The following is a 23,562-nucleotide window of genomic DNA, read 5'->3' as shown; positions in this document are numbered from 1 at the left end:
CATATTAAACAGTTCCCTTTATTGTGGGTGGGTGCTAGAAGAACTTATTTTTTTGAAACATTTCTAATTCCTATTTGTTGAATGAAGCATAGGTTCATCTACCGTGTGAAATAAATTCTGTTTACTACTAGTGGCTTCTGTCAATATTAGGATAGAAAGGTTCTGAGGCTCATCCATGATTAATGAATGGATAAGAATATCATGGTTCTTGGGAGAACCACTTCAGTTTCCAATGGAGGGAATGGGAGATGGAACTCTGGTTGGTGATAATGGTGTGGAATTTTACCCCTGTAGTTTTTTTTTAGAGATGTACTTTTAATATATATAAACTTTTTCTTTCTTTTTCCTTTTTACCTGAGCACTGTTCAGCTCTGGCTTATGGTGGTGCGGGGGGGTGGGGGGGATTAAACCCGAGACTATGAAAGCTCAGGCATGAGAGTTTCTTTGCATAACCATTAGGCTATTTCCTCTACCCCCCTGTAATTTTGTAAATCACTAATAAAAATATAATTGTGTTAAAAAAAGCATATCGTATTCCTAACAGCTTCGTGTTGAGAAAAATTATGAGGAAAAAATATCATGGTTGACTAATTGTGATTGCTGTAAATCTGAGTATGTGTAGGAGAGCAGTGTGTTTCTTAATATTTCCAGCTCTGATCTAATATAGAAAAAATATTATGCCAGCAATTAAATACTGTCTTTCTGGGTTGATGGAATAGTGTTGATGGTCCAGTAAAAATACTGCTTCATATTGCTGGCACCAACTGTGAGTGAGTGAAATAGCTCCTTGATTTTTTTAGACTTTATTTTTGTAAAGCCAAAGAAGTTTGTCCTTCTTTAGGTGACTTTCATGGCCCAGGACACTTACCATTTGGGGACCCTGTGGTGGTTTCCTCGGTAGGCTGCAAGCCTCTTTGGATGCCTGCAGGGGTGGTCATTCCAAAGTCATCATCTATGCCACTGGGAGTTGAGAAGGGGGCCTCTGTGTCTTCCTGGATAGCTGGGTTCGCTCCTACTTGTCCTGAGGGAAGGATTCCATTCTGTGTGTCTGGATTAGCCTTACTGGTGGACAGGATGGATCCTGGGAGTAAGGGCTGGAAGAGGAGGCCTAAAATTTGTGAGGCCACTGGCTGGATTGAGGAAGAGAAACAAAATAAAGTTGAACAAAACATAATTTAAGGATGATAAAGCAGTTTTTTTTTTTTCCTTTGGGGGCTGATATTTAGGGGGAGGGAAGACAGGATGGAGAGGGCAGAGTTACAGAAAGTAATAAAGAGGATGTGCCTTCCTCTCCTGAACCAGTCCTCATGCTGGATTTATTGCTGGGCTTGCTTGCTGTGCTTCATTTCCCTCCAAAATGCCACAATCAAGCCAGCTACTGGAAAGGGAGCAATACCTATTATTATAATCTGTTATACAACTAAGGAAATTAACACAGTTATGCTGGTTATATCTCTGTTACTGACCTAGATGTAGCTTTTATTTTGCCCATATTAAAAAAAAATCCTGAGTCTTTGATGAAAAGAAGAGAGGAGGATAGGAGAGAGAGGTTTCAAGGACTTCTGAGCTGGGAGACGGACACTTTGGTGGTGAGCGTGTTGTAGTAGCATACAACCTTAAAAGAGGTGACAGTTTGCACTTACAACATCTATGGCCTTGTAAACTAACATTACCTCAATTAAAAAAAATCTACCCAGAGTAATTTAGGAGAGGAGCTTGCATAAATCCACTGTGGAGATTTCTGCGGTTATTAAATAACTGTTGTTACAAAATTTTAAACAGTAATTTAAGAAACTAAGAATAAATGGAGAATTAGTTCAAAGAGATGAATTGGTCCTCATCTCATGGTTTGCATCCCTTCATGTATGTTTCTTTTGAGATTTCTTTCTTTCACTTTCTTTCTTTCTTTCTTTCTTTCTTTCTTGTTTTCTTTCTTTCTTTCTTTCTTTCTTTCTTTCTTTCTTTCTTTCTTTCTTTCTTTCTTTCTTCTCCTGATTAGCTCTGGCTTATGATGGTGTGGGGGGTTGAACCTGTGACTTCAAAACCTCAGGCATGAGAGTCTGTTTGCATAGCCATTATGCTGTCTACCCCCATGAGATATTTTTCAAAGACAACATTTAGTAAAAAATATTTCTTGTGGCAATTGAGTCACTTGTGTATTCCATGAGAAAGCACATGGAACTTCCTAGTCCATGGAACTGTCAATGATTCATGTACTGGTGGTGAATGTTGTTGCTATCTATACTTGTTTGTTTCCTCAGGAAAGGATGACTGTGAAATAGTAGCCAAAGAGTCCACTAACAGATGATTGGATAAAGAAATTATGGGATATATACTCCATGAAATATTGCTCTGCAATCAAAAAAGACAATATTGTGTCCTTTGGGACAAAGTGGAGGTTATGCTTAGTGAAATAAGAGATGAAAGACAACTAGTGGATGATTTCACCCATATGTAGAATCTAGATAATGGATACAAATTAATTTGTAAAAAAACAAAACAGAAGCAAACAAAATGTTTCTAAGACTTTCTAAGAACTATGGTGGCTATCTTTGGAAGTTGGGAAGACAAGGACACAGAACTTTGTGGTGGGTGTGGTGTAGAACTATACAGTGCAATCTTACAATCTTGTAATTCACTATTACTCACAAATAGAATTAAAAAAAAGATTACTGTGAAAAGTTGTTTCTAAGAAGACAGAATTTGATACTAGCAGAGTATGGAGTGTGCTCATGCAGGAATATGCTCTATGGAACCTCCTATTATTAATGGCATTCAGTCACTGTTTATTTCATCTGTGATATTGGTGGTGACTCACAATTAAGATACAGGCTAATTTCCTTAAGCATGGTTCTTAGTAGTTTGTTTGTATAAGAACTAGCTGAGTTGGAAAAAATGGGTTGAAACATGGAGAAGAATGAAACTGAACCACTATATTTCACCAAATACAAAAGTAAATTCCAAGTGGATCAAGGACTTGGATGTTAGACCAGAAACTGTCAGATACTTATAGGAAAATATTGGCAACTCTTTTCTGCATAAATTTTAAAGACATTTTCAATGAAATGAATCCAATTACAAAGAAGACTAAGGCAAGCATAAACCTATGGGACTACATCAATTTAAAAAGCTTCTGCACAGCTAAAGAAACTACTAACCAAAGCAAGAGACCCCTCACAGAATGGGAGAAGATCTTTACATGCCATGCATCAGACAAGAGGCTAATAACCAGAATACATAAAAAACTTGCAAATATCAACAACAAGAAAACAACCCCATCCAAAAATGGGGGGAGGACATGGACAGAATATTCACCACAGAATAGATCCAAAAGGCCGAGAAACATGAAAAAATGCTCCAAGTCTCTGATTGTCAGAGAAATGCAAATAAAGACAACAGTGAGATACCACTTCACTCCCGTGAGAATGCCATACATCAGAAAAGGTAATAGCAGCAAATTCTGCAGAGGTTGTGGGGTCAAAGGAACCCTCCTGCACTGCTGGTGGGAATGTAAATTGGTCCAATCTCTGGAGAACAGTCTGGAGAACTCTCAGAAGTCTAGCAATGGACCTACCCTATGATCCTGCAGTTTCTCTCCTGGGGATATATCCTAAGGAACCCAACACACCCATCCAAAAAGATCTGTGTACACATATGTTCTTGGCAGCACAATCTGTAATAGCTAAAACGTGGAAGCAACCCAGGTGTCCAACCCAGGTGTCTGGCTGAGCAAGTTGTGGTATATATATACAATGGAATACTATTCAGCTATAAAAAATGGTGACTTCACTGTTTTCAGCTGATCTTGGATGGACCTTGAAAAATTCATGTTAAATGAAATAAGTCAGAAACAGAAGGATGAATATGGGATGATCTCATTCTCAGGCAGAAGTTGAAAAACAAGATCAGAAAAGAAAACACAAGTAGAACCTGAACTGGAATTGGCGTATTGCACCAAAGTAAAAGACTCTGGGGTGAGTGGGTGGGGAGAATACAAATCCAAGAAGGATGACAGAGGACCTAGTGGGGGTTGTATTGTTATATGGAAAACTGGGAAATGTTATGCATGTACAAACTATTGTATTACTGTCGAATGTAAAACATTAATTCCCCAATAAAGAAATTGAAAAAAAAAAAAAGAGAACCAGCTGAGGTGCTTGTTCACAAAGTAGTTCTTAGATTTCATTGTTATAGAGATTGAGCAGATAGGTCTAGGGCAGGACCCAGAAATCTATATTTTAAACCAATATATTTGTTTTTAATGATTTTATTTTATTTTAATGAGAGAGAGATAGAATGAGGCAGAGATACACTAGAGCACTGCTAAGCTCTGTCTTATGGTGATGCTGGGGATTGAACCTAGGACCTCAGAGGCTCAGTTATGAAAGTCTTTTGCATAACTATTATGCAGTCTCCTCAGCCCTTGAACTAATATTCTAATTGGTCCTAACTTGGTAGTCCAGGACTGAAGTTTGGGAAAAATTGTCTTAAATTTATAAAGTATTGAAAGCAGCATTAGATTTGTGCTGGATAGCTAGGAGTAGAATATAGAAGTTTTCAAATTGGTTTTTGAAATAAAAGTGAGTGATGATCATTAGTAAAAAATATGATGAAAAGAAATGGGCTGTAAATGACTAGATGCTTTCTATATAGTCTGTTGTATCAAACTAGTATTTGTATGCTAGTTGTATAAGAGGATATGAACAGAATATTCACCACAGAAGAGATCCAAAAGGCCAACAGATATGAAAAAATGTTCCAAGTCATTGTCAAAAAATACAAAAAAAGACGCAAATGAAATACCACTTAACTCCTGCGAAAATGTTATACATCAGAGAATGTAGCAGCAACAAAAGCTGGAGAGGGTGGGGCAAAGGACTGCATTGTGGGTGGGAATGTAAATTAGTCCACCCCCTGTGGAGAACAGTCTGGAGAACTCTCAGAAGGCTAGTAATGGACCTACCTTATGACCCTGCAATTCTCTCCTGGGGATATATCATAAGGAGTCAAACACACCTACCTAAAGAAGTCTTTGTATACCTATGTTCATAGCAGTACAATTTATAATAGCCAAAACCTGGAAGCAACCCAGGTGTCAAACAACAGATGAGTAGCTGAGTAAGTTGTGGTATTTATACACAACGGAATACGACTTAGCTGTTAAGAATGAACCACCTCATCATGAATGGAGCTTCAAGGCATCATGTTAAGTGGGATAAATCAGAAAGAGAAGGATGAATATGGGATTGGCTCACTCATCAACAAAAGTTGAGAAATGATAACATAAAGGTGAAACACAAGGTAGAACTTGGACTGGGTTTGCTGTATTACACCAAAGTAAAGGACTCTGAGGTAGCTATGTGTGTGAGGGGGGAACTTTCAGGTCCTGGTGCATCATGGGGGAGGAGGGCCTAGGCTGTGGGTAAGAGTGTTTTGCAAAAAACAGAGATTTTACATATGTCCCAACACTACATTTCCTATAAATCATTAATCCCCCATTAAAAATATCAAAAAATATAAAAATAACTTTGTGGATCCAACAACATATCAAGAGAATAATTCACCAAGACCAAGTGGGATACAACCCTGGGAAACAGGAATGGTTCAGCATCTACAAATCAACCACTGTAATTCATCATGCCTACAAAAAGGAAGATAAAAATCACATGGTCATTTCAGTTGATGCTGAAAAGGCACTCAGCAAGATTCAATACCCATTTGTGATAAAGGCCCTCTAGTAACTGGGAATAGAAGGACCATTCCTCAACATAACAAAGACCATTATAACAAACCCACAGCTAACATCATTCTCAATGGGGAAAAGCTGAAAGCTTTCCCCCTAAAATCAGAAACCAGGCAAGGATGTCCACTATATCCACTGTTATTAAACATAGTTCTCAAAGTCCTCACCACTGCAATCAGACAAGAAAAAAGACATCAAAGTCATACATATTGGAAAAGAAGAAATAAAACTATCAGTATTTGGTGATGACATGATATCCCTAGATAATTCCTAAGATTTCACCAAAAAGCTACTGGAAATAATAAATTCAGTAGAGTAGCAGGGTACAAAATCAATAGAGGATGTGAGAGCAGTCTGGCTGCGACTCTGCCATGCCAGAGTTGATTTGGCTCATCTGACTGGCTAGGTAGGTATCCCCTTCCTCCCTCACTGCTCCCTGTGCATCCCTCCCAAAGCTGCATGCTTGGTTGAAGAGGACGGCCTTGCCCAAATAGAGATGGACCGGTTTTTGGTCGGGGGTATACGCGTAGCTGCGATCCCCTGTCAAACCTCCAAATAAGCTCTCAAGGTCCAAAATTAGTACAAACAAATCTGGCATTTCTGTATACAAACAGGAGATCAGAGGGGAGGGAAATAAAGACTCAATCCTATTTACAAATGAACTTAAATAGATAAAATGGGGTGAATCTCACAAAGGAGGTGAAAGACTTTTACAATGAAAACTATAAGACATTGCTAAAAGTAATAGAGAAGAACACACAGAAGTAGAAGGACATTCCTTACTCCTGAATTGGAAGAATAAACATTATTAAAATGGCCATTCTACCAAAAGCAATTTACATTTTCAGTGCAATCCCTATTAATATTCCAATGGCATTTTCCAAGCAAATTGAACAACTTGTCCAAAAATGTGTGTGGAACCACAAAAGGCCATAAATTGCCAAAGCACTTCTGAGAAAAAAGGGAAAACATAGAGGTATCACTCACACTTCCCAACTTTAGTTTATAGTACAAATCAATCATAATTAAAACAGCATGGTACTGGAATAGAAATGGACACTTGGATCAGTGGAGCGGAGTGAGAAGACTAGAAATGAGCCCACACATATACAACTACCTGGTATATGTCAAAGGGGCCCAAATTATTCAGTGGGGGCAAAGAATATCTCAACAGATGGTGCTGGGAAAATTGGACATCCACGTGTAAAAAAGTGAAACTAGACCACCACCTAATACCATCTAGCAAGGGCAAATCAAAATGGATGAAAGATCTAGATATTAGACCAGAAACTCTAAAATTTATAGAAGAAAATATTGGTGAAACTTTGCAAGATCTTCACTTCAAAGATGTATTTGGAAACTCAACTCCCTGGGCATGGGAACTTAAAACAAGAGTGAGTAAATGGGATTACAGTAAACTAAAAAGTTTCTTCACATCAAAAGCAGACTAAACAAGGATAACCAGGAAACCCAGTAAATGGGAGAAGACATTTGCACAATATACATCAGATTAACAGCTGACATTGCACCAAAGCAAAAGACTCTGGTGTGTGTGTGTGTGTGTGTGTGTGTGTGTGTGTGTAGAGTACAGGTCCTTGAAAAGGATGACAGAGGACCTAGTGGGGGTTGTATTGTTATATGGAAAACTGGGAAATGTTATGCATGTATAAACTATTGTATTTAGTGTTGAATGTAAAACATTAATTCCCCAATAAAGAAATAAACCCACTAACAAAAAAGAAATGTTATGCATGTAGAAACTGTTGTATTTACTGTCAGCTGTAAAACATTAATCCCCCAATAGAGAAATAAAAAAAGAAAAAACTGATATCAAACATCTATACAGAATTGGTAGACTTCAAAAGAAGCAAAAATAACCGAATAAAAACATGAGTCAAAGATGTAAATACACAGTTTTCCAAGGAAGAGATACACATAGCCCACAGACACATGAAGAAATGCTCCACTCTCTTATCATCAGAGAAATGCAAATTAAAACTACACTGAGATACCATCTCACACATGAGAGCATGGCTCCTATCAACAAACCAGGAAATGACAGGTGTTGGAGAGAAAAAGGAACTCTGCTACTACTTGCTAGTGAGAATGCAAACTGGTACAGCCCCTTTGGAAGAGAGTGTGTAGAGTCCTTAAACAAATAAAAATGGAAGTATCTTATGATCTAGCAATACCACTCTTATGTATTTATCCTGCAGACATCCAAAACACTCATTAGAGGGGACATTCACCCTATGTTCAAAGCTGCATTATTCATTCACAGTATCCAAAGGGTGGAAGCAGCCTAGATGCTCATCATTAGATTACTGGCTAAAGAAGTTAGGGCATATATACTCCATGGATTACTATTCTGCAATCAAAATAGATGATATTGTGTCCTTTGGGACCAATTGATGGAACTGGAGGTAATTATGTTTAGTGGAATAAGTAAAGAGATGAAAGATAACTACCAGATGGTTTCACTCATATGTGGGGAATCCAGAGATCTGAATTACATGAACTTTCAAAAAAAAAAAATCCAAACAAAACAGAAGCAAGCAAGTTGTCTGTAAGACTTGTAACCACTATGTTGGTTATCTTTGATAGGTTGAAGGGTGGGGATATGGAACTTTGATGGCAGGAATGTGGAACTATATATTGTAACCTTACAGTCTCGTAACGAATTATTAATAACAAATAAAAAATTATTTAAAAAGCTTTGCAGACACTTTGGTAGTTGATTCTGTGAGATAATACATGCATATATATTTTATATATGTGAAGCTATATCATAAACTAATGTTAAATAAAAATAATGCTGTGAAACAGACAATAATGATGTTTAAAATGGTAGTAATGAAGGAAAATTTTTTTTTTACCAATTCTTCTGAGCTTAGGATTGTACCCTAAAAGAGAAATAACACACATTGTTAAATACATTTTAGTATGTTAAGTGCATTTAGTATTAAGGTAAGATATATATATATATCTTATATATATAATATATATATATATATCATAAGCCTAAAATACTTTTACAGATTCTAAAGACAGTTAGGAAAAAATTTAACAATATTTTAAACTTTAGTTGTGATTTATATCATAAAACTCAAGTCAACATTGAATTGACATTGAATTGCTAAAATTATTTTTCTGAGTGATACAAGGTCTGCATTTTAGAAATTACATATTTTTATATTACTAAGTAATGTACATTGAAGAAAACTTGGAAAATGCAGAAAGCAATATAGGAAACAATCTTATTATTTTGTGTTTGTAATTATTTAAAAAATTTATTATTTTATTTATTTATTTGATAGGACTGAGTGAAATTGAGAAAGGGGGAGGGAAGAGGGGACAGAGTGAGAGACACCTACAATATTGATTCACTGATAGTGAAGCTTCCCTTCTGCAGATGAGCATTTGGGGCTTGAACCCTAGTCCTTGTATTCTGTACTACTTGCGCTTAACCAGGTGCGCTATCGCCCAGCCCCAACTCCTTGCGTATTGTAACATATGTGTTCAACTAGATATTCCGCTATCCAGTTCCAAGATATTTTCTCTGAAATTTTTTTTCACACATTCCTTTTTTATGTTGAAGGCCCCTAGACAAGATGTAATTTTTTTCATAATACATAGCCACCATTTAACTATATCACCGACAAAATTGGGTGAATGTATTTATGAAGTCACAACCTTTAAATATAGTTAACAGTAAATCTTTAGTACATTTCAGATTTTTAAAGTTATTCTGAATTGCTATATAAAGTATTGATATGAAAACAGAAAAGAAAGTGGTCATAGTATTTTTAGGGAAAATCACATTATTAATAAAAAAAGATTGATATGGGGGCTGGGTAGTAGTGCAGCGGGTTAAGCGCACATGCTGTGAAACGCAAGGACTGGCGGAAGGATCCAGGTTGTCGCCTCCAGCTCTCCACCTGCAGGGAGGTCGTTGCACAAGTGGAGAAGCAGGTCTGCAGGTGTCTATCTTTCTCTAACCCTCTGTCTTCCTCTCCTCTCTTGATTTCTCTCTATCCTGTCCAGCAACAGCAACAGCAACAGCAAAGCAATGTCAACAATAAAAATAACGACAACAAGGGCAACAAAAATTGAAAAAAAAAAAAAGGCCTCCCGGAGCAGTGGATTCATAGTACAGGCACTGAGCCCCAGCAATAATCCTGGAGGCAAAAAAAGTTTGATATTAAAAATAAATTCACCAAGTCATTAGGGCAAGCAATTAATTAACATCTTTCTTAACTGTGGTTTAAAGGTTTGATCTTATTACATTTATATTTTATGTGATAATAGATTAACAACTGAGTATTTCCAGTTGCTAATCTTGAAATTGGAAATAGATATTTAAAAAAAATATTAAAAAACTTTATTCCTTTTTGTTGCCATTGTTGTTTTTATTGTTGTAGTTATTATTGTTGTTGCTGTCATTGTTGTTGGATAGGACAGAGAGAAATGGAGAGAGGAGGAGAAGAGAGAGAGGGGGAGAGAAAGATAGACACCTGCAGACCTGCTTCACTGCTTTTGAAGCGACTCCCCTGCAGGTGGGGAGCTGGGGGCTGGAACCAGGATCCTTATACCAGTCCTTGAGCTTTGCGCCACCTGCGCTTAACCTGCTGCGCTACCATCCGACTCCTGGAAATAGATATTTCTATAAGAAATTGTTTAGAAAATTAAATGGGATAATATATAAGAAATAATACTTAAAATAGTGCTTGGTATATAGTAACTTCTTAGTTAATGTTAGTTCTTGCTATTCACAGTGTGTACATAGTGCAAAGTAAGTAGAAATCTTGACAACTGTCTGGTGAGTTAAAGCAAGAGTTAAGTATTTTGCAGTAAGATGATTAAAAATCATGTTAACATTATTCTTACCTGGGCTCCAAGTTGTGCTACAATTATGGGTAACATCTAAAAAATAGTGAAAGTTTAGTTAAAAATATTCAAGGTATGTTCTTGCAAGTGATATAAATATTGAGACTTTCTTAAAAGCATACAGTGTTTTTGGACAAATATTTGTTACAAATGTTTTGTTTCTAGTGACAGGTAAAGACTCAAAGCGTTGGAACTAGAGCTTATCCAATTTGTGAAAAGTTTAGACCCAGAGAGTTGTAGCACTTTTGGAAAACAGAAGTAAATTGGATCAATTGGAACAATAATGAATATAGTTTCAAACTGCCTCCAAACTGAGTAACAGTGATACAAAGTGGGACAAAATTGGTTCTTTTACATGGTATCCAAGAACATAAAACATGGAATGGGTGTCCTAGGAGGCAGTGAAGAAGGTAAAGTGTTGGACTTTTGCAAGCATGAGGGCCTGAGTTTGATCCTTGCTAACATATGTGCCAGACTAATGCTCTGGTTCTCTCTAAAATAATAAATAAATATTCAGAAAATGGGATGGATACTTTCAATATACAAAGGTTTCTTGAAATTTACATATTTAGACTCATAATGACTGCCTAGATATTTTTCTATTAAAAGAGAGCACTAGTAGGAAACTGTGGATGATACTGCTCGATAACCTCATCCACTGGCAGAACTCTTGGCATAAGAGTGCCCATAATGCCAGAAGGTAAAAAGTATAAATATATAAGAAAAGGCCTTATTCTCAACCAGACATTTAGCTACTCACGTAAACAGCTAATCATCAAGTGTATTGTGAAAAGGGACACTTGGGGTTAAGTGAAAGCAAAATATTGGAATCTCTTCTTTAAAAAGTGAGTTGGACAGAACAAAAGTTACAAATAGGAGAACACATGAGTACAAAAATATAATGAACCTGAACTGAAACTGGTGTATTGCACCAAAGTAAAAGACTCTGGGGTGGGTGGTTGGGGAGAATACAGACCCAAGAAGGATGACAGAGGACCTAGTGGGGGTTGTATTGTTATATGGAAAACTGGGAAATGATATGCATGTACAAACTATTGTATTTACTGTTGAATATAAAACATTAATTCCCCAATAAAGAAATTTAAAAAATATAATGATAAATAATTCTGTTCTCAATGGAATAAGGAGAAAAAAAATCATAGTTATTGGGAGAGAAATGATTTGAAATACGAATAGCTAATATTGACATGCTTATCTACCTTGAGGTAGATATTGCTCTAAGTAGTGATATATATATTTTTTCTCCTTCTTACAGCTCTAGATATTGGTTCTATTTGAATTTTCATTTTAAATTATGAGCAAGTGAGCCACAGAAAGGCAAAAGAATGTGGACAGTTTCACACAGTTAGTAAACAAGGATTTAACCAAATGGTTTGTGGCTCTAGAATTCACTTTAATCATGCTGACTTTGCTTTGATATTTGGGAACCATGGAAAGGTGTCCAGAATCTGTATAGGGAAAGGAGGGTGGAGAGACTGGGGCTGCATTCAGGGGGCCGGAGAGACTTGTTGATGCTATTGCCTAGAGATATTGAAGGATATCCATAGAGAGTGGCAATTGGTTTATGTACTGTATGATAGAGCATGTTCAGTGTCAAATCCTCTCTAGTGAAGCTTCAGTGACACTGAGAGTGACTACTAACTGTACATCTCACGGAAGTGGATATTCTTTAGCAGGTAAGAAGATGTACTGTCTAACTTTCAAATTAGAGCAAGGTGACAACTGAGAATGAAGCCAGACAGTTGGCATGTGGATTATTCCACAATCATGTATTAAAAAGATTTTTATTATGTTTTCTTGTTTCTCTTGTCTTTTCTTAGTCACTTTATATTATGATATGAATAAACAGAAAAAACTTTTTCAGTGAAAGCTCTCATGCATCTGTAAGAAATAAGTACTGACTGGTTGATGCAAAATTATATGTATTTTATCTCTTTCTTTTAAAATATTCATTTATTTATTCATTCCCATTGTTGCCATTTTTTTATTGTTGTTCTTATTGATGCCATTGTTGTGGGATAGGACAGAGAGAAATGGAGAGAAGAGGGGAAGACAGACGGGGAGAGAAAGACAGACACCTGCAGACCTACTTCACTGCCTGTGAAGTGACTCCCCTGCAGGTGGGGAGCCGGGGGCTCGAACTGGGATCCTTTTGCTGGTCCTTGTGCTTTGCGCCACCTGTGCTTAACCTGCTGCTCTACCACCCAACTCCCTGTAAAATTATATATCAATGTTAAAAGGAAAATGTATAAGTGAGTTATGTTCTAAGTATGAATACATCGTTATTAAGCATTTCTTGTGTTGTTATTTTGGGCAAGTGCTGGCACAGAGAAAAGTATTAGTTGCTAATGATGTGGAATTTCAGTAACTTAAATTGTACTATAAACTAAATTCAATTTTGAGCATAATGACTAATTAATACAAGTTTGCTTATATTAAAACTTGGAGATTTCATAATGGCAGGAAGATGCATAGGATAATTAATATTGGTCCACTGCTATAGTCACACTTCTTGCTATGGGAATTTATGTTCAAGAATCTTTCGCTTATCTTTGGACCCACAAATTTCAGTCTTAAGACTTGGTTCTAAAGAAGAAATCATCAACAAAATCACATACTTAGTTACAAGAATATTCATAGTGGCATTTATGGAAGCAAAATTTTTGGAAGAACTTTTTCTTTTTTAAAAAATTTTAAATATTTATTCCCTTTTGTTGCCCTTGTTGTTTTATTGTTGTAGTTATTATTGTTGTTGTTATTGAAGTCATCGTTGCTGGATGGGACGGAGAGAAATGGAGAGAAGAGGGGGGACAGAGAGGAGGAGAGAAAGATAGACTCCTGCAGACCTGCTTCACCGCCAGTAAAGCGACTCCCCTGCAGGTGGGGAGCTGGGGGCTTGAACCGGGATCCTTATGCTGGTCCTTATGCTTTGCACCACCCGCGCTTAACCCGCTGAGCTTAACCCAGAAGAAATTTTTTAATTCAACAAAATACTAAGCAATCACTAGAGCAATGTTAAAAACAATTATTTTGAAACACAAAGAGGATTCCAAATATAAGTGAAAAAATTAAGACATTAGATAATGTAAGAACATATTTCTTTAGAAAATATTTTTGCATTCATAGAAATAAGAATGTAGGGTTGGGTTGTGGTGCACCTGGTAGAGTGCACATTGCCATGTATGAGGAACTGGGTTTAAGACCTCATCCCCACTTGTGGGTGGAATTACTTGAGTAGTGGAATAGTGCTGCAGGGTTAGCTCTCTCCCTCTCTCGTCTCATGTCTCTCTTTTTCTGTGTCTCTCACCTTCAATCAAAGAAAATGAAAAAAGAAATAAGCACTAGGAATGGTGGAGTTTTACAAGCACTGAGCCTGAGATGAATCTGGCGCTAAAACCAAAACCAAAACCAAAACTCAAAAACCAAAGGGGGGGGGGAATCATACCCTAGAATGTTGATAGCATTTTTATTTGGTTGATGGTTATGGGTGAAGTTTATGTTTTTGTTTTGCTCCTTTCTGTTTCCTAAATTCTCTGTAATTGACACATACAATGTATGTGGCCAATGATAAAACTCATAAAAAAAAAATCAGACCATTCTATGAAAGTGATAGGGGCTAAAGTAACCTCTTGTGGAGAAGTTATCCACAATGACTTAATCTAGTCATCCTTATTATAAAGGGATAATTCAATTTTTCTCCACAAATTACTTAGCCTTTTAGAGATGTTTCAAAGATGTTAAACTTTTGAGCTTTGTCCATAGTTAAGAATACAAACACATTCAAAAGTAATGAAATCCTAATTATGATATTTATTTCTTACTGTAAGAGGGTTTTATAATGTTTTTTTCCTGAAAGAAAATTATGATGGGATATGGGAAAGGACTAGAGAGTCCTTGGGAACTTTGAAGAGATATTAAGTAGACATCACAGAAAGAGATTAGATTTGCTACATTTTTATCCAACTTGTATTTTTTTCTGGTATAGTTTTGTCCCACAGAAAGTCTTCAACAAAATAAGCCATAACAGAGTTCTTACAATTCTCAGTCTTCATCCCTCCTAACTTATTCTTCTCTTACTCTTCACATTATCTTATTATCTACTACAAACTTATTCTAGTGAAATCCGGGTAGCATGCTCAGTTTTCTTGGTTTTTCAGCTAGAATCAAATTGCCAAAAACGTTTGTATTTTCAGTGGAACATTCAGTGCAAACTGCCTGCACAAAAGATTGTATAAATCTGAAAAGTCTTTTTTTTTTTTTTCTTTTTTACCAGAGCACTGCTCAGCTCTGGTTTATGGTGGTGTGGATGATGGAAACTGGGACTCTGGAGCCTCAGGCAGGAGAGACTGTGCATAACCATTATAATATCTACCCCATCCCAAATCTTCCTTCTTCTTTAGGCTTCCAATGGAGAGAAAATGCTCCTCAAAATTAAACCAAAATCTCATTGTTGAACTTACTTGTGGCTGTAGTTGTTGCTGTACATTCAGGCCTCCCAAGGTCAGTGGGAGGGTTTGGGGACCAGGTGTCATACCTGCAGTAGGATTTAGCTGAGGACAATAAAGAAGATTTTCACTTTTTTTTTTCCAGTTTGAACATTCAAGAAATGAAAATGTACTTGCTAAATGTATGTTGAAAGGGAAAAAAAATTGTGCACATATATGCCATTGCTTTGGAGAAGTGGATAAAAAAACTATCTATGGAGATAAAGCCCAAAGATAAGCATTTCTAAGGCTGAGTACAACCATCATGTCCAGGTAACCTTTTTTCTTTTTTTAAAATATATATTTTATTTTTTAAATTACCTTTATTGGATAGCCAGAATCAAGAGTGTAAGGGGGCAGGGAAGAGAGAGAGAAAGAGAGAGAGAGAGAGAGAGAGAGAGAGGAAGAAAGAGACATCTGCACACTGCTTCACCACTCACAAAGCTTTTGCCCTGCAGGGGGCAACTCGGGGCTTGAACCTAGGTCCTTGTTTATTGTGACATGTGCACTTAACCAGGAGCACCACCACCTGGCCCCCAACTAAGTTTTTCTGTATTAAATTTTTGCTTGTAAGTTAAGTTATTCCTCTTGAGAACTACTTTGGTGGTTTTTATCTTTGCTTTTCTCCTTTGATGCTAACAGCAATGGTTCCCAGAATTTTTCTGATGATTTTTTTTTTTTTTTGTTAGAAGAAATGAATTCCTTTATGAGCATTCCCAAGAAAGTCATAAGGGTCAGAATGAACTAGTCTGACTATATCTAATATGTAGTCTACTTAAGTCTAACCATTAGGGAAAATCCACTTTAATCATGGAAAGAACTTTTTGATTATTTTTTCCTCCAGGATATTTAATTGTACAGGTGTCTTTCTATCCCTTTTAGGTTGCTGTTGCTATTGGATTGATGAAGGCAGTCACAGTGGTTGTGTTTGTAATGGGTATTGTAGGGTACAGTGAGGAGATGTCAGTGTGAAGGAAAGAGAAGTTCAGAGCATGGTGAGGGGGACTAAAAAATTGAAGACTTGAGCATTTCAATGATTTCTTTAAAGGCTCTTGTTGAGAAAACCACACGATATATTGCATAGCACCCAAGTGTGTTTTTTTCCCTGCTGAGTTATCTGCAGTGACTATATGTGTATGTGTATATTTCACAGTTGGAATCACATTTATTTAATAATGGAAGTTAAAGAAAAAGACTTAAGAAGTTCTTACCAGTTGCAGGTCTGACCCCAGAGTGAGCATCTGTGTTAGTGGTATCAGGTTTAAAGAAGGGAAGACCTGAAGGGTATTGAAATTGATAGATGAGAAAAATAAAAAAAATAAAACTATTCATTATGTTGTGAATGTTTGAGCTCCTCCAGTAACTGATACTATGAACATGGTGTGTTAACCATGAAAGTAAAACTCCAGGGCCACTCACTAGCACTAGTCTTTTCTTGCAATCCTGGAAGAAGCCATGACCATGTGGAGAGTTTATGGCATTTATCAGTTGAAAGTGTGTAATTGACTTATTTTTATATTTTAATAAATAATTCATTTTGGGACTTAGTTTTACATATGAAGTTTTGTATTCTTTCAAATTAAAAAAATTATCTTTATTTATTTGATAGAGATAGCCAGAAACTGAGAGTGAAGGGAATGATACAGAGGGAGAGAGACAGAGAGAGACACCAGCAGAACTACTTCACTACTTGGGAAACTTTCCCCCCTGCATATGGGGACTGGGGGCTCAAAGTGGGGTCCTTGCTAGTTGTAACTTGTGCACTCAACCAGGTGCACCACCACCCGCCCCCCAGTATTTTTTTTTTTTTTTCTTGAAGAATTTCTTAAATTGTTTCTCTTTAGATTCTTTTTAGAGTGAGGTCAATTCTGACTGAGTCATAATACCCCTAGATTGAAAAGAGAACTTTTTCCTCTGGTGTTATATGCTCAATTTCACAAACTCCAGATATAAATAAGAATAGATCTTTTATGAATATGAGATGTTCTCACTCATAGGTGGAACTTAAAAAACAAAGAGAGACAAATATAGGGTGAAACTTAAGGCTGGCTGTGTTTTATTGCAGCAAAACCAAGGCTTTTAAAGGGAGGAGAAGAGAGGGGCACTTCAGAGGGTATTGGAGACCGAATGCAAAGTGGTGGAAGAGACTTCAGTTGGGGGTGGGAATGGTGTGCAGATACTAGCTCAGCGAGACAAGAAACTGTACTCACGTAACAACTATCTTGTGACTATTATTTCCCTCAATAAAGTGATTTGAGAACAAATGCTCTTCAGAGCAGAGGAAGGGTAGAAGTGGAAAGATGGTTGGCAGCCAAGTGTAGCCTTCATAAATGCTGTTTTGGCTTGAAGCAACCAATTTTTCAGTGGCATATCTACTCAGAAGCAACTATGGAATTTACAAAAACTATGAGGAGGCCTGTGGTTATTTTTGTACGTCACCTCTTCATTTCTGCGAGCTAGCCTGCTACTGAATATCACATCTGATAAAGTCATAGTATTTCAAGGACACAGGTGACCAAACTTTGTCAATAGGTAGTAGCTATTGCTTCTCAAAGTTTGCTAGATTTGGTTGCTAAAGAAAATTATTTTTGAAACAAAAATTGCTGATGATTTTCTTTCCTTATTCAAAATTTAAACATACTTATCTTTTTCCCTAAGGAAAGCCTTTCTTTCGTGTTCATTCTCTGTGAATCTTGATTTGAAATTTACTAGTTTAACATAATCCTGCTGGGTTCAGGTGTGCTCTGTTGCAGGACTCTTACCTGATTTGGCTGTGGCTGGCTTAGTAGTGTTGCCTGGTCTGGAACCAACTTTGATGGAGGAAGTCCCAATGCAGGGTTGAGCTGCATCTGTGATGACAGATATGTGAGGAGACAGAGATTTATCTGAGGTTTCAAATTCCTTTATTTCTAGGAGGTTACAAGTTGTTCCAAATGCACAAATGTCTGTTTTAGACTCAGCCTGCTTTGGAGTAGTTTTGATTCACTGGAACATTTTTGTACAAGATGAAAAATGAAATTGTGGACTGAAACCATGCCAGCAGGAGGTATATGGAAGGGAAGCTAGAGCACATGGATTCCTGATGATAGCTCTTAGGCTTCTACTTCTTTGATTTAAAAATGGCCTTTTAGAAAAATTATTTATTCCCTTTTGTTGCTTTTGTTTTTTTTATTGTTGTAGTTATTGTTGTTGTTGATGATGATGTCGTCATTGTTGGATAGGACAGAGAGAAATGGAGAGAGGAGGGGAAGACAGAGAGGGGGAGAGAAAGATAGACACCTGCAGACCTGCTTCACTGCCTGTGAAACGACTCCCCTGCTGGTGGGGAGCCAGGGGCTGGCACTGGGATCCTCATGCCAGTCCTTGTGCTTTGCGCCACTTGTACTTAACCTATAAAAATAGCTTTTAAATGAGAGACCAGAGCGCTAATGTGTGCAGTGAGTGGACATCAAACTCTGAGTCTTATACATACTATTCCTGTGCTTTATTTGCCGAGCCACTACTCAGATCCCATTTCTATAACCGCTCCCTCTATTTTCAGAACTTGAAACACAATCTGCACTTTAGCTCTTTCCACCTTTTGGTTTTCTTCCCAAAACTTAAAGTGCTGTAATTTCTTCTGTATTTGCATGCAGTTTCCTGCTGTTGTTTCATCCCAGGCAATAGACGTCTAGTCTTCTTCCCAGCCAGGATGTTTTCTCAGTGTATTAAGAATCATCAGAAAGGGGTGGTGGAGATAGCATAATGGTTATGCAAAAAGACCTTAATGTGGGGCTGGGTGGTGGCACACCTGGTTGCATGTATACCTTACAGTGCACAAGAACCCAGGTTTGAGCCCCTGGCTCCCACCTGTAGGGGGAAAGCTTTGCAAATGGTGAAGTAGGGCTGCAGGTATCTCTCTGTCTCTGTCCCTCCCTATCTCACCCTCCCCTCTCATTTTCTGGATGTCTCTATCCAATAAACAAAGATTTGAAAAACAGTTAAAAAGAAAGAGACTTTAATGTCTGAGTCTCTGAGGTCCCAAGTTTAATACCCCCGGCCCCTCTGCATCACCAGGAGCCAGAGCTGAGCAGTACTCTGGTTAAAAACAAAAACAACAACAAAAAGAGTTAGGGATTGGTTGAAAGTGTCCTTGTCTTCCATATGGACTAGTTGTGTTGTTTTGCTTTATATAGATGGTGAAACTGAGAGGCAAAGTGGCCTGCCCAGGGTGACATGGAGAGTGGCAGAGACTATACTAGGATCCCCACAAGATTCTTAATTCTTGAGGAAATATATTCTTCTATTGATTTATTTCAGCATTTCCTTTGAATTCAGGTGAAAGCTCCCTGGTCAGGCTAACTCAAGTTGACTTTTGCCCTGCAACCCTTCCACCTGTGTCATAAAGGAAGGGCACTGTGGCAAGAGGTTGTCCCTGCTGATAATGTTGTGATATTTCCATGGCATCATACAATTTGATAGTTGTTTTCCCCCGAATTTAAATAGTATAGATATTTTGGGCTGCTAATTAAAAAAAAAGTCCGTAGCTGTTATATACCTTTTTGAAGGTATAACTATTTCATGAAAGAAATAGTTGTGAGGAAAGTGGCCAACTTAAAAAAAAAGTTACCCACTTAGAGTAAAAGTAACCCAAGCCATTCCTTTTACTCTTAATTCCTACCCTGTTATTCTGCCAAATAATCAAATTCCACCATGATAGAGAAGATGCATTTTAGTAAGTATTTGAAATAAGCACAAGCACTTTATTAGTTACCATCTTTCACTTGGAAAATAAAAACAGTCAGCTAAGAGAATGGGTCAAAGAACAGAGTGGTTTGATAGAGGACAGGAAGAGAGATCACTGTAAATCTGAGATGTTGCTAAGGCTGGTTGGCATGTAGAGTAAACAGATTGCACTTACAGGTAATGTGTGAGTTGATCCTAGAAGACAAAACAGCAGGAATGTAGTCTTCATGTTTCAAATTTCTACCTGGAACAACAAAATAGTGTTACTCATTTACTCCATTTGTTTTCCCTTTGGAAGAAGATGATGCTTAAAAGAAAGAGAATGTTGTATTTGAAATAGGATTAATTTAGGTTACCTTTCTCTCTAGTAGGCCAAACGTACAAGTGAAACAGTATTCAAAATCCAAGTTTCTGTGGTGCTGGAAATTTTTATGCTTTGATGAGCTGTGTCTGTAGAAGGAATTTAAACCCATCTCCAAGAAAGGTGGCCACTGAGAGACCAATCAGAGCTTAGACATCTGTGAAGTCATTTGGTTTCTTTAATTCCCAACATTCATTAAATGAGTTATTAGCTGCAGACATCATATTACCCAATGTCTGCCATTTGAGTAGAGGGTATTTCAGAGAGACATGGCTTGTGTAATTTAAAAAGTGCAGACAATAAGAAAGTTAAAATTTTTCTTTACCTCTATCTCCTCTCAAATTACTTCTAGATGTATCTGTTTCATCATGTTTGTATTAGTATATGAGTCAAAGATCCAATTATTCAGCCCCATGTATAGCTTTAAAAATGAGACCTATTGCTCTGAAACTTTCTTTTTTAAATAAATATTTATTTTATTTATTTCTTCCCTTTTGTTGCCCTTGTTGTTTTATTGTTGTAGTTATTATTGTTGTTGTCATCGTTGTTGGATAGGACAGAGAGAAATGGAGAGAGGAGGGGAAGACAGAGAGGGGGAGAGAAAGACAGACACCTGCAGACCTGCTTCACCGCTTGTGAAGTGACTCCCCTGCAAGTAGGGAGCCGGGGTTCGAACCGGGTTCCTTATGCCGGTCCTTGTGCTTTGCGCCACCTGCGCTTAACCCGCTGCACTACAGCCCGACTCCCTGAAACTTTCTTTACTTCCCATGTAACAGACAACTTTCTATGTCAGTACATATAGATTTATTTAATTCAATTATTGGTACACTATATTACTCTATATCTTCTTTGGATGGGTATTTTAATTTTCATCTTATCCTATAAAGTTATATATGATATGACTATATGTGATATGATTAACATCCGAATAAATTATTTTTTAAACACACATGACAGTGTTTCTATAGATGTTATTCTTAGAAATACTCTTATTAGGGGCTGGGCAGTGGCATCTGGTTGAATGCACACATTACAGTGCACAAAGATCCAGGATCAAGTTCCTGGTCCCACCTGTGGGGAGAAGCTTCACAAGCCATGAAAAGGTGCTGCAGGTGTTTCTCTCCCAGTCTCTATCTCCTCTCCCCTCAATTTCTCTGTGTCTATTCAAAAATAAATAAAAAATAAAATAATTTTAAAAAGAAGTACTATATTAAAGGGTATGGATGATTTATTATTTTTAAAAACGATTTTTAATGCTGTCTTTTTTAAATAAATATTTGATAGGACAGAGAGAAATTAAGAGGGGGAGGGTCATGGTCCAGGAGGTGGCGCAGTGATAAAGCTTTGGATTCTCAAGCTTGAGTTCCTGAGTTCGATCCCCGGCAGCACATGTGCCACAGTGATGTCTGGTTCTTTCTCTCTCTTCCTATCTTTCTCAGAAATAAATAGAATCTTAAAAAAAAAAAAAGAGGGGAGGGTGAGTTAGGGAGAGAGGAAGAGAGGTACCTGTAGCAGACTTGTTTGACCTTTTGTGAAGCTTAGTCCTTTGCATGTGTGGACTGGGGCTTGAACTTGGGTCCTTGCACATGGCAACAAGTGCTCTCAGCCAAGTGTGCCACTGCTTTACCCCAGCCATGGATGTTTTAAATTTCAATAAAGAAAGGGAAAGTTGCCTTCCAGAAATGCTACACAGTTTGCTTTAGTTTTAAGTGGGCAAAAACCAAAAACCCCTTACCACTGAAACCTAGGCAAATGCAGGTTTTTTTTTTTTTTTTTTCCACAAGAAGGTTGACTAGGAGCCAACTATATGCTTTTAGGGCCTCTGGCTTCATGTGGAGTCTTGAATTATGCTACCTCTTAGTAACTCACGAGTTCAAATCAATGCTGAATCTGTTTCATGCCAAGATTTCACATGGAAGACTATCTTCGATTTGGCTTGCATTAGGAAACAGATTCTATTAATGGGAAATTGTCTGAAACAGTGAAGCATTTCACAGATATAATATTTTCTGTAATTACTCAATTCAGCACATAATCTAGTTTTGTTGCTGCATGGTATATGCAACACTAAGAGTATTTACAGAGATTCATGGATAGTATTGGTAATTTTTTTCATGGGTAGAAAGGAGTGGAATCTAATAGTGGAAGAGACCCTTGAGCAGGCTTTTGAAGAATAAAAAGAAGCTCTTAAAGAGCACAGAAAGATTAGATACCTGAATGATGCAGTTGTGTTATTGTTTCCTCACTGGAACAAAATGCTCCAGAGTAGCAGTGGAGAACAGAATTAGAACAAACCTTAACTTTAACCACCCATAGCATTTTTGTTTCATTACTTATTTTGGTTTTTGACATGATAGTCTCTTATCACCTTCTTCATTACTGTGATTATATGTTTCTTTTGGATCTAGATGGTGAGTTTTTGGAGTCATGTTTTTGATTTCTATCTGTATTAACAACATTGTAGAGTTCAATTGCCATTATGTACTGTGAATACATGGAAGAAGTAGGTACTATATGCATTAGGATTAAATTGAGGGAGGACTTCAAAGAGTAGAAGGGGCTATAAATGTATGTAAGGAATAAATATAAATAAATATAATAGACTGTGACACCGTAAAAGGGTGTTATTGGGAGAAGCAGTGAAATGTATTAATATGGAAAATGGAAAAAGATGGAAGGGAAGCAACTTTATGTTTTTGTAGATAGTCATTCATTCTTTTATTCAACCAATTCATTTTTCTAACCCATCATTTAACATATGATCTGTGACCATTTTTCAGTGTCTGGCAACAAAACTTTGAATTGAAGGAGCAAAAAATTCCTGCCCTCATGAAGTTTACACTTAGGGGAAGGGAACTATTAAGCAAAGGCACTGGGTAGGGGAGATAGCATAATGGTCATGCAAAGAAACTCTCATGCCTGAGGCTCTCAGGTCCCAGGTTCAATCCCCCACACCAACCATAAGCCAGAGCTGAGCAGTGCTCTGGCAAAACAAACAAACAAACAAACAAACAAACAAATGCCCTGGGGGATCTACATCTCCCTGGACATCAGCTTCAATAAATGTATAGGGAAAGAGTTTCCTTACATTTTTTTTTTTTTCCTTTTTGGTTCAGAGAGCATTGAATTTTACTTCTGTTCCTATGCTTGTGTTTTCTCATCAATCCAAAGTATGGTGTAGTAAACGGCTCATCTGAATAGAATTGAATCATGGTGACAGCAGGTGATTTGGGAAACTGCTTGTTGCAGACATGCTTTCCAACCCCAAGCTGAAATGGGACAGGTCTGGGTTGGAAACTGAGCAGCCAGTGGGATTTGACCATAATAAGGAAGGGAAATTA

At 37.3% G+C, this 23,562-nt stretch overlaps 1 protein-coding gene across 1 annotated transcript; it reads right to left on the bottom strand.

Annotated features, from left to right (window-relative positions):
- Positions 1–799: 799 nt before the first annotated feature.
- On the bottom strand, positions 800–20,411 carry AMTN (amelotin). The gene is made up of 8 exons (XM_060188617.1): positions 20,217–20,411; positions 20,036–20,104; positions 17,898–17,984; positions 16,347–16,412; positions 15,112–15,201; positions 10,631–10,666; positions 8,620–8,646; positions 800–1,130 (listed from the first exon to the last, which is right to left on the bottom strand). Exons 2-8 carry the CDS (start codon positions 20,087–20,089, stop codon positions 849–851), a joined length of 642 nt encoding a protein of 213 aa, XP_060044600.1. The 5' UTR covers positions 20,090–20,104; positions 20,217–20,411; the 3' UTR covers positions 800–848.
- Between the last annotated feature and the right edge of the window lie 3,151 nt (positions 20,412–23,562).

Source organism: Erinaceus europaeus, chromosome 3 (assembly GCF_950295315.1).
Source record: "Erinaceus europaeus chromosome 3, mEriEur2.1, whole genome shotgun sequence".
NCBI lineage: Eukaryota > Metazoa > Chordata > Mammalia > Eulipotyphla > Erinaceidae > Erinaceus > Erinaceus europaeus.
This window is presented reverse-complemented; position numbering and strand designations above follow the sequence as displayed.